General features: G+C 38.1%; 1 protein-coding gene across 2 annotated transcripts in view; it reads right to left on the bottom strand.

The window, feature by feature from the left end:
- Positions 1 to 12,150, bottom strand: part of GRIA3 (glutamate ionotropic receptor AMPA type subunit 3) — a 536,255-nt gene that overhangs the window by 26,572 nt on the left and 497,533 nt on the right. For both annotated transcript variants that reach the window (XM_036271251.1, XM_036271250.1), the window contains exon 15: positions 251 to 498. In XM_036271251.1, coding sequence (XP_036127144.1) covers positions 251 to 498 — 248 coding nt within the window. The remainder of the gene's footprint in view (positions 1 to 250; positions 499 to 12,150) is intronic.

The following is a 12,150-nucleotide window of genomic DNA, read 5'->3' as shown; positions in this document are numbered from 1 at the left end:
CATTGAACTGTAAAATTAAAACAGCAACAAACAGTCAGAGAGGACAACACAGAGAGAGAACATTGAAATAAATGGATGCATTAAATAGATGAAACCATAATTTACCGTCTTAGTTAACTCCATGGAATATTGTAGATTTTAAACTTTTAAAAGTTACCTCAAAATCCACAAGAAAGAAAATGACAACAAAATGCATCAGGGTGGGTGGAATACTATAACAACATGGATATTGTTATATTATTCCACCCACCTTAATGCTGAGCCTTTAGGGGTTGCCACACCATAGCCTTTGGAATCCAGATTTCCACCAACTTTCATCGTATCACATGGTTTTCTCTGCTCAATGTACTCATTCATGGTTGACTCCAGCAGAAAGGCAAACTTTCCCTTGGACTTCCGTACTCGGGCCACTCCGTCTGCTGTTGTTTTGGTAAAAACAGATGGCTCTGCTGATTTCATGTAAGACCACATTTTCTCATAGACAGCAATTTTGGACCTCTGCAACAGAGATAAAACTTCTTAGAGCTTCTAAATATTAAAACTGGATGAGGCCCCAGTGCACTGGTTTTCAAACATTTTTTTATTATAATCACAGTAAGAAAAGCATATTATACTGCAACCCAGTAGATATATTCATACATATATAAACTTGGTTCCAAAATAGATTTCTCAAACCACACTCATCTTTGCTTTGTGTGATGCATTCTGCTATTTTCTAACATATTCTAATTCACTTAAAATGCTGATCAGAGGCCACTAAATTGATTTCACAGATCCACTAATAGGTTGCAATCTAGTTTGAAAAACACTTTCTTAGTTCAAAAAAGTCTTTGTCTCAATGCAGAAATCTTCCTGACAATATCCTGCTATGTGATTAACCTTTACCTGCCTGAATAAAAGGCCTTTGGGAGGGAGTGTACAACAATTTTAGTCAGCCCACTCCAGCACAGGGTATTAATTATTGTATGATAGCACTGTCTTATTCTGAACTGAAATTTGGTTCTCTGTAACTCCCACACTTTAGTACTATCCACTAGAGCTATGTAAAACAATTCTGTTCTTTCTTCTACATGATGATCTTTCCAATATTGCAAGCCTGTTATAATGTGTCCTCCTAATCTTTTCATCATGCTAGCTCTACCTATATCTAATACTATTTCCAGAACCCTCACAATTTTGGTCTTTCTTTCACAGGCACATTGTAGTTAACAATGTCTTTCTTTTGGTTTTAATCCTCACCCAAGGACATTTTTCCATTTTTTGTTCAGATAGAGTGGGAGAGAGAGAGAAAGGAAGAGAGAGAGAGAAACATTGACGTAAAAGGGACACATTGAGTGGCTGCCTCCTGCATGACCCAATCAGGGCTGGGGACAAACTGCAACCGAGGTACGTGCCCTTAGCAAGAACCGAACCTGGGTCTCTCTGGACTGCAGGCCAATGCTCTAACTGCTGAACCAAACCGGCCAGGGCAACAATGTCTCTTAAATTGGAATTTCAAGAAATAAACATGACATTCCAGATATATGAATAAGACAGAATAAAAATGAAAACTACTTTTGGCACTGGAACATTAGTTTCTATCAATGCTGCCTAAGTTTGCATTAACATATTTAGTCTTTTATTCATCCTTTCATAATTTTAAAGCACTCTACTAGAGATGTGACGAATAGAATCAAGTGAATAGAGTCCCTCCATCAACTCAGGTTGAGGCCAAGCACAAACTATTAGATCTCTCTATCAAGTCAAGTTTCCCTCATCTTTACCCTTTTGAATTTAATTCCATTAAATTTCATCTCTATTTAGGTGGTCCTTAGAACATGCACTAAATGTTTGTAGCTCTATATGAGATATTCTGGAGAACATAAAGGAAGCATGGTCTCAATGACTCCACAACTTACAATTTAGTTGGGAGTTAGGTACTAAGGAGTGAAATCCTAAAGAAAACTATAAAATAATATTTGACTACAGGTGAGATAACATGGTAGAAATTATAAACATGTGTCATGTTTTCAAGTGTCTTTTTATGGAGTTTCCTGGCCCCTGCCTCAGGTTTTATAATTGTTTATATAGTTGTTTTTCTCTGGACTTTGGCCAGCTACATTGCATATTTTTTGAGACCTCTTTAGACCTGCTTGAATAATTCAAGAGGGCTGGAACTCCCAGAGTTATCACCATGGAAACTATACAGTGTGTTTATGGCAATAAATTCTCACTGAATCACTGAAACAATTCACTAAGATGGGAACATGAAGAATGGGGTGGGGGGGGGGGAGGCCAAAATGGTCCAAGCCAAATGAACGAAAGAGAGTTTGGTAGGACATGAATTTAGAAGATTAATCAGAGGCCAGATCTGGTAGGGCACTGTATGTCATGGTAAAAAGTTTAGATTTGTTCTACATGTGATAAGAAACTATTGGAAGATTTTGAGGTGGAATATGATAAGATCTGAATTAAAAAGTTAAAGCATTATTCAAGCTGTTTATGGAGAACTAAGGTGGGCCAGAGTGGAAACAAGATTGGTCAAATGACTTTTGTAATAGTCCAGGGGAGAGATGGTTGTGGCATGGTCTAGGCTAGAAGAAATGGAGGCAAAAGGAAGAGGTTGGATTCAAGATATGTTTTAGGGAGAAAGTAAACAAGTCTTGCTGATGGACATTTTCACCTGATAGTCCAGACTAAACATTTCTAAACCAAATGTATTATCTTCCTTGTAAAGCCTGGATCTCCTTCTGTCAAAGCACCTAACACCCAAGCTAGAACTTTTGGTTTCTACTTGTTATGCTATGTTTATTCAAACATAGAAAAGCCTGTAGAATCTCTCCTTTTGTATTCTTTCCATTCTCATTACCATTGTACTGGGTCAGGATTCCATCAATTTTTGGTCTGGACTACATTGCCTCCTAACTGATCTATTGGTTTCTTTTTCTTATTTTATCCAGTGATCCTGCAAAATGTAAATCTGATAAGCGACTTAAATTGTTTAAAATTCTTTGCTAGTTCCCTAATACCTATAGGACAAAATTCAGCTTCTTGTATATGAGTATTCATGATCTTGGCTACATACTCCTATGATTCAGTCATACTGGACTACTATTCACTGTTCACTGAAATATGCTATACACTTTCTTTTTCAAAAACATGTTTTTATTGATTTTTTTAGAGAGAGAGGAAGGAAGAGAGAGATAGAAACATTTATGTAAGAGAGAAACATAGATTGGCTGCCTCCTGCATGCCCCCTACTGAGGATTGAGCCTCCAACCCTGACATGTACCCTGACTGGGAATCAAACTAGGACCTCTCAGTCCATGGGATGGCACTCAATCCACTGAGCCACACTGGCTGGGCATATGCTATAGACTTTCACATCTTCTGACTTTGGTTATGCTTTTGCTTCTGCCTGAATTACCCCTATTTATCCTATAAGATCCAGAGCAAATACAGTGTCTCTTCTGTGAAATCTTTCCTGACTCTCTTCTTTTCCCCAGATATGCTTTCTCAGCTATCTGCCAAAAGCACTTTGCTCATACCTTTGCTGTAGAGCTTACTATATTGCGTTAAGGTGAGTTGGCTATGTGTCTGTCTTCCTCATGTTATTTGGATATTCTTGAGGACACGGTTCACGTCTGATTCATTTTTGTAGCCCTCTTGGCAGCTAGCACAGTGCCTGACACACGGTAGGCACTCAAGATATATTTGCTTAATAACTGAAGTTTAAGCCTGATCAGGGTGACAACTAGACTGTTCGTCAAAGATATTACAAGGTTGGTAAAAAATGGCTACTAGCACTAGTTTTATAGCACTGTAGGATTCTAGAGTTAAAGTTACTCTAAAGATCATTGGCCAAATGCCCAGCTAAACCAATAAGGATATATGCTTTATAATCCTTTACTTTGGCCAATTATCCTCCTTTGATATTCGCACTAATAACTTTCCCCCTAATCATCAAGGCCTTCTAAGATCAAAACCTTACCCATTGACATTTATGATCATTTCATATCACATTATTCTCATCTGACACACAAAACAATTTCTAAGCTTCATAATAAAATATATTCTCAATGGCTTTATTTCAGCAGAAATTTCCTAGTCAGTTGCTCAAAAAATTAAAAAAAATAATTTAGATGCACAGAAAGATGTAAAAATAATGTTGACACCTGTGTATCTACCACAAAACTTAAAAAAAAAAAATTATTTTGAAGTTAGTTGAAGTCTGCCTTTGTACCACTCTGTAACTGCATACTCCTTCCTCCAGGTCCAAAGTATCCACTATACTGAATTTTGTCTTTATCATTTTCTTGCATGTATTTATACTTTTATGAGAATAAACTTAGAAAACAAAATCAATAATATTCTAGTAACTATGTATGGTGTCAGATGGGTATGAGATTTATTGAAATGATTACTTAGTAAGATATATAATGTCTAATCACTAGAGTGTACACCTGAAACTAATATAATATTGTATGTCAACTGTAACTGAAAACTAAAAAGTGATTACAATAAACTCATCACATTTGTAATGGCTACATAGCATTTTAATTGATGAATATATGATAATTTATTTACCCAGTTCCCTATTGAAGGACTCTTATTTCTTATTTTTTGGTGTTATAGACAACACTGTGGTGTGGATGTGTCTCTGTGCCCTTACAAACAGGTATTTTGTGTTCTTCATTTTGGCTCAATCAAACCTGAGTAACAAGAGGAGAGGGGTAGATCAGTTTGTCTCTTACACTATTTACAAACAGGCCATTGCTTCTAAAGATAAATTTATAAGCCGAGGGAAAATGGGTCCATGAATTCTGATCTGAGTGCACTATAATTTGAACTTATTTACTTTATTATCTACTTGTGCTCTTTGACTTCTGATATAGGATAATAGGTTTATTCCTTTCTGGGGTGGGGAATATCCACCTGCACGCCATATAAAGCTTGTGAAATTAATACTAGCTAAGATCACACATCTTACCAAATTAGCCTGACCAAATATAGCAGGCTAATTTTTAAGTTGATAATTTTGTATGGCCTGCAAATGATGTTATAAATTTCCAAACGGCCCTTGGCAAATAAAAGGTTCCCCATCCCTGCTAATGATGCTTTTCTAGGAGAATCAATGTCGGTGATTGAATTGTGCACTTTAAATGTGTTTAGTGTACATGCAGCAGATATTAATGAATGCAGTAAATATAAAGTTAGTTAGTGGCAGAAATAATTGGGCCTTGGTTGATGACTGAGTTCTGAAGGTAGTTAGGAGGGGGGAAAGAAATGGCTCATAATTGAGAAAAATTATGCTGAGACATTTATCTTTCTAACTAATATTTAAGTGACAGTATAACATTCAGACCAAAAAGAAGAAAAAAATTGTAGTATTTCTTTCTCTCTTTTTTCTTTTTCTGCAGTCTGTCTTATTTTGACTGAAATACTGAAGGTAATAAAAGTGACTGGCTCGTAGCTTCAATTATCTGGGAGAAATTTTAAAAAATTATGGACAGGATATATAACAGCAAGTTCATTTTTCTCCAATCTTCTACAATTCATTTATTTAACCTCATGGAGCATCATTTTGTACCTAAGAAGGAATAAACAATGGTTATGCAGAGAGGTCACAAGAAATTTTCTTAGAACTGCTAGATAATTAGCAAATAAAATGCCAAAGGAAAAATACATAAATGGAGGAGGAACAGATTAATCCAAAATCAGATAAAGTAGAGCTTTAGCATTCATGGATTCAACAGTCCTTGTTCCAACTATTTACTAAAAATAATTTGTTTTTATTGTTGAAAGTATTACAGATACCCCCCCCCCTTTTTTTTTTGGTAATAAATGATTAAGGTCAACAATATGGAAAAATTTGCCTCTTTGTTGATGTAAAAATTTGAATCAGGCCCAGTGAAGCTAGTGTGTGGAACTGAGTGATTAGTGAGTGCATTTAGCCCACCACTTAGACCTTGCATTTTTTGCAATGGTGTTGGTCACTGCTCATCACTGTACATAAAAGTATCCCTCTGTAGACCCAGTTAAATGCAAGGCAACTGTATAGTGCAGTGGTTGAGAATGTGAAGTCACACTCCTTGGGTTTGAATCCCACTTGCTAGGTGCATATAAATTATCTAGCCCCTATTGTGTCTAAATTTTCTCATTCATAAAATGGGATATGTTTTTTAAAGTGACTGCTTCAAAGGTTTATGAATTAATGTATGCATCTCACTTAGAACAGTGCCTGAAACACAGGAAGTGCTGAAAAAAATCACATATTTTAGAGTACAGAAAGCAAAATTTATTTTAGTGGCAGAATTTAATAATGTTATAAATTAATTAAGTCCCATATTTATAGACTCATTACTTCATTTCATGGAGAGATTTATATGCTCAAATATTACTCACACATTTGAGTCTTCAGACATATCCCTGGTGAATGCCCACGATCTACCATCAACAAAAATTATTGTCATTTGACTTGAATTTAAAAATTCTTGTTGGTAGAGGAAAAATGGGTAGGATGGCAAATTTTCTTTTAAATTATGTTTTATAGTTCAGGTGAGGTGCATATATTAAAATCACTATTAACCAGAACATTGCTATTGGGGAGACCTGGTGAATGAAATATTCTGCTTCTCGAATGGTGGCGGAGTGAATGGAAGGTACACCGACAATCTCCCAGGACCAAACAGGGATTACAACTAAAATAAAGACAAATAATCAGAAAAAAAGAATCATAAAAGCAGTGGGAGAGGACCATATAACCAGAAACACTGTTAGGTCTGTGAGGCCTGAGAAGGTGGTGGGCTGGGAGCCCACAGACAGCAGCGGTCTTAGCTTTGAGCAGCGCCCCTGGGGTTAAAATCCCAGGCTGGCTCCACAGCACAGAGGGCCAGGATGAAGCACTAGATTGGCTACAGCCACTCAACTTGGGCTCCGGAAGAGGTAGGGCAGACTGGACTGGAACTCTTTGCAGACACTTGGGATTTGGAGGGCACACAGAATTCTTTCTGAGCCAAGGCCACAAAGGGTGATGGCCAGCTTGCTCCTTCCCAGCCATACACAATGGTGGCCAGTTTGCTCCTTCCTGGAACTGTGGAAAAATGCAGCAGCCCATCCCTCGAAGACTCAACCTCACCCAGGTGAGCCAAAAAAAAGCAAATTGAGGTTCATTAACAACCAATTTCTGCCCCACCCTCTGGAAAATCCTATTTCACAGGACACCTGAGGGCTACATACCAAGGCCCTGAGTAACTGAGACTAATAGCCTCCAGGCAAAAAGCTAGAGGATAACTGAAACTTTCCTGGGCTTAAAAATCTACCCAGGAAAGTAAGACTTCACAGTGGTGTTTAACATGGGCCCTCCCATGCTCATCCAAACCCAGTAGAGGGAGACACAAACAGCAGAACACCAACAGGAGAAATTTGGTAGGCTCCAAAACACACTGAGATAACTAAAGTGGTGAAACAAAGAAACAAATCCAAATGAAAAAAACAAGAAATATTTACCAAAGAAGAGATAAATAAAATGCAGTTAAGAAAGTTATCAGAGGTAGAGTTCAGAGCGATGATCTTGAGAAAGCTCAACAGCATGAGTAAGAACATCAACACCATGAGTAAAGATATAGAAACATTGAAAACCAACTAAGTGGAAATGAAAAATGAGTTAGCAAAACTAAAGAACAAATTGGAAGGACTAACCAGCAGGGTACAGAAAGCTGAGGACTGGATAAGTAAATTAAAAGACAGAGTAGAGCCCTGGCCAGTTTGGCTCGGCAGTTAGAGCGTCGGCCTGTGGTCTGGAGAGACCCGGGTTCGGTTCCCGCTAAGGGCACGTACTTTGGTTGCAGTTTGTCCCCGGCCCTGGTTGGTCTTGCAGGTGGCAGCCACTCGATGTGTCCCTTCACGTCGATGTTCCTCTCTCTCCCTTCCTCTCTCTCCCTCCCACTCTATCTATACAAAAAATGGAAAAATATCCTCGGGTGAGGATAAAAAAAAAAAAAAGACAGAGTAGAAAAAATAAACCAATCAGAAAAATAAAGCAATTAAAAACCAAGAAGACAGCTTAAGACAACTGAGGGACATCTGGAAAAGTAATAACATTCACATCATAGGAGTCCCTGAAGAAGAAAATTATCAAGGGTTAGAGAATATATTTGAAGAAAGAGTGACAAAAAACTTTCCTAACTTGGTGAAGGAAGAAGGCATTCAAGTTCAAGAAGCACAGAGAGACACAGAGATAGTATTCAGGAGAACAGATCGCAATGAGGGGTTCTGTGGCTCTGGTGGGAGGTTGTGCCCTGAGGGGTCTGGAAAAAAAGGGGATTGTTCTGACATACCAAAGATTTCAGAGAGAAGAAGGAAGAGGTGGAGGGAGAGGGAGGAAGAGAGATTGATGTGAGAGAGAAACATCCATTGGCTGCTTCCTGCACACACTCTGACTGGGGATTGCACCTGCAACCTGGGCATGTACCCTGACCAGGAATCAACCAACTGAGCCACACCAGCCAGGGCTACAAATCCTTTTTGGAAAACTAGCCTGGTAACTGACTTACTGCTTTACAGCGGGAACCAAACCTGGGACGCTCTGGTCTGCAGGCCGATGCTCAACCACTGAGCCAAACTGAGATTTCTTATGAAAACTTCTAGCAACATTTAAGAAGGCCTAGGTGATAAATTATTTGTATCAATACCCCTATGTAAATAATCATAATAAATCTAATTATACCAGTTTTAAAAAAAAGAAGCACAGAGAGTGCCAAATAAGAAGAACCCAAACAGGCCCACATCAAGACACATAGTAATTAAAATACCAAAAATTAAGACAAAGAAAAAATCCTTAAGGCACCAAGAGATAAGCAACAGGTTACCTGAAAGGAAACCCCATAAGGCTTTCAGCTGACTTCTCAACAGAAACACTACAGGCCAGAAGGGAATGGCATAAAGTAATCAAGGTCATGAAAAACAAGAATCTGAATCCAAGACTACCCTATGCAGCAAGGCTTTCATTCAAAATATAAGGTCAAATAAAGAGATTCCCAGACAAAAAAAGACTAAAGGAATATAATAGCACCAAACCAGTACTGCAAGAGATGCTAAAAAGACTGCTATAATTAGTAGAAGAAATAGTAAAAAAAATATATATCCACACTAAACATAAATGGTAATAAATAAGTACATATCAATACTTCCCTTCAATGTAAATCACTTAAATACTCTAATCCAAAGAAAAAGAGTAGCTTATTGGATAAGAAAGCATGACTCACATATATTTTGTTTACAAGAGACACACCTCACAACAAAAGACTCACATAGGTTGAAAGTAAAAGGATATAAAAAATTCTTCCAAGCAAATGAAAAGAAAAAATAAAGCTGGGGTAGCAATACTCATATCTGATAAATTAGATTTCAAAATGAAGGCCATAACTAGAGACAAAGAAGGCCACTACATAATATTGACAGGATTTATCCAACAGGAACATATAAGCTTGGTAAATATATATGAAGCCAATATAAGAACATCAATATACATTAAAAATCTTCTGGAGGACTTCAAAAAAGAAATTGACAGCAATACAATCATCTAGAAAAAAAATTTACAAGAAAACACAGACTCTAAATGAAGCACTATATCAAATGGATTTAATAGATATCTATAGAGAATTACACCCTCAAACTGCAGAACTCACATTCTTCTAAAGTGCACATAGGACATTATCAAAGACAGACCACCTGTTAGGGCACAAACTAAGTCTCCACAAGTTCAAGAAGATTGAAATCATATCAAGCATATTCTCAGATCACAATGGCATGAAACTAGAAATCAATTGAAACAAGGACATGCAAAGACATTTGAACACATGGAGACTAAATAGCATATTATTGAAGAATGAATGGGTTACCATGGAGACCAAGAATGAAATTAAAAACTTCCTAGAAGCCAATAAAAATGAAAACACAACAACACAAAATTTATGGGATGCAGTGATTGCAGTTCTGAGAGGGAAGTTCATAGCACTACAGGCCTAAATCAAGAAACAAGAAAAATTTTGAATTGACTACTTAACATCACAACTAAAAAAATAGAAAGCAAACAAAAAGAAAACCCCAGAGCATGTAGAAGGAAGGAACTAGTAAAGATCAGAACAGAAATAAACAACATAGAGACCAAAAAAAAAACAAAACAAAACAAAAAAAACAACAACAACAAAAAAGACCAATTCAAAGAATAAAAAAACAAAGAGCTAGTTTTTTTAAAAGATAAAGAAGATTAATGGACCCTTACCTAGACTCACCAAGAAACAAAGAGAGAGAACCCAAATACACAAAATCAGAAATGAAAGAGGAGGTGTAATAACTGACACCACAAAAATACAAAGCATTGTTAAAATACTATGAACAATTATATGACAACAAATTCGACAATCTAAGCGAAATGGACAAATTTCCAGAAACACAGTCTCCCAAAACTGAACAGAGAAGAGATAGAAAATTTGAACAGACCAATAACAACTGAGGAAATTGAAGATGTGATCAAGACTCTCCCAGCAAACAAAAGCCCAGGCTTGGATGGCTTCACAGGGGAGTTTTACCAAACATTCAAAGAAGAACTAATAACCATTCTCCTCAAACTATTCCTAAAAATCCAAGAAGGAACACTTCTAAACTTGTATTATGAAGCGAGCATAATTCTAATTCCAAAATCAGAAAGAAAAAAAAAAAAAAACACTCCAAAAATAAAACTACAGGTCAATATCCCTGATGAACATAGATGCCAAAATTCTGACCAAAATACTAGCAAATCAGATCCAGCAATACATGAAAAAAATGATTCACCATGACCAAGTGGGGTTCATCCCAGGGTTGCAAGGCTAGTATAGTATTCGCAAATCAATAAATGTGATACACCACATAAACAAAATGAAAGATAAAAAACATATGATCATATCAATAGACACTGAATAAGCATTCGACAAAATCCAGCACCCATTTATGATAAAAATGCTCAGCAATTTGGGAATAGACAGATCATATCTCAATATAATAAAGGCCATATATGAAAGATTTGTAGCCAACATCATACTCAATGGACAAAAACTAAGAACTTTCCCCTTAAAAATGGGAAAAAGACAGGTTTGTCCACATTTGCCACTCTTATTTAACATAGTACTGGAAATCTTAGCCACAACAATCAGACATGAAGTAAAAATAAAAAGGATCAAAATTGGAAAAGAGGAAGTGAAAATATCATTATTTGCAGATGGCATGATATTATACATAGAAAACCCTAAAGACTCCATAAAAAATCTCCTAGAGTTAATAAATGAATTTGATAAAGTAACAGGATATGAATTAACATCAAGAAATTGGGTTTTGTTTGGAAAAAAAATGGTGGTGGAGTGAATGTAAGCTACACAGACCATCTCCCAGGACCAAACTGGAATTACAATGAAAATAAAGACAAATCATCAGGAAGGGGCAACCGAAAGGCAGCTTGGAGGACCACATAACCAGGGACACTGACTCAATCCTGGTAGGCTTGCAAGGATGCGAGAGGGGGCCAATGGTCTGCAGTGGCCTTTGCTAGGACCAGCGGACTCGGCTGGGACCAGGGGACTCAGCTGGATGCTGCACCCGCGGCTGGGTCCTCTGGTCTCGGCTGAGACCAGTGGCCACCTAGGCTGGGTCTAGCGACCTCCGCTGGGTCCTGTGACCTTGGCTGGGGCCAGCAGCCTCAGCTGGAAGTGGCACCCTCGTCTGGGTCCTGCAGCCTCAGCTGTGACCAGCAGCTGCCATGGCTGGGTCCTGTGGCCTCCTCGGCTGGGTGCTACACCCTCAGCTGTTGCCACAGCCTCAGCTGCCTTTAGCTGGTAGCAGTGCCCTCGGGTTAAAGTCCCAGGCGGCTCCATGACACAGAGCCCAGACACAGGCTAAATTGGCAGCAACCACTCACCTTGGGCTCCGGCGGAGGGAAGGCAGACTGGACTGGAACTGTGTGCAGACACTTGGAATATTGAGGGTGCTCAGAGCTTTTGCTGAGTACAGCCACGCAGGACTGTGGTCACCTTACTCCTTCCCAGGGCCCTGGGGAGTGGATGCGGCCCATCCCTCTGATATTCAACCCCACCAGGTGACCATTGACATGCTAATTGAGACCCATTAAGAACCAGC

This window comes from Molossus molossus, unplaced genomic scaffold (genome assembly GCF_014108415.1).
Source record: "Molossus molossus isolate mMolMol1 unplaced genomic scaffold, mMolMol1.p scaffold_m16_p_2, whole genome shotgun sequence".
In the NCBI taxonomy this organism is placed as follows: domain Eukaryota; kingdom Metazoa; phylum Chordata; class Mammalia; order Chiroptera; family Molossidae; genus Molossus; species Molossus molossus.
The sequence above is the reverse complement of the archived record's forward strand: the minus strand, read 5'-3'. Positions and strand labels throughout refer to the sequence as shown.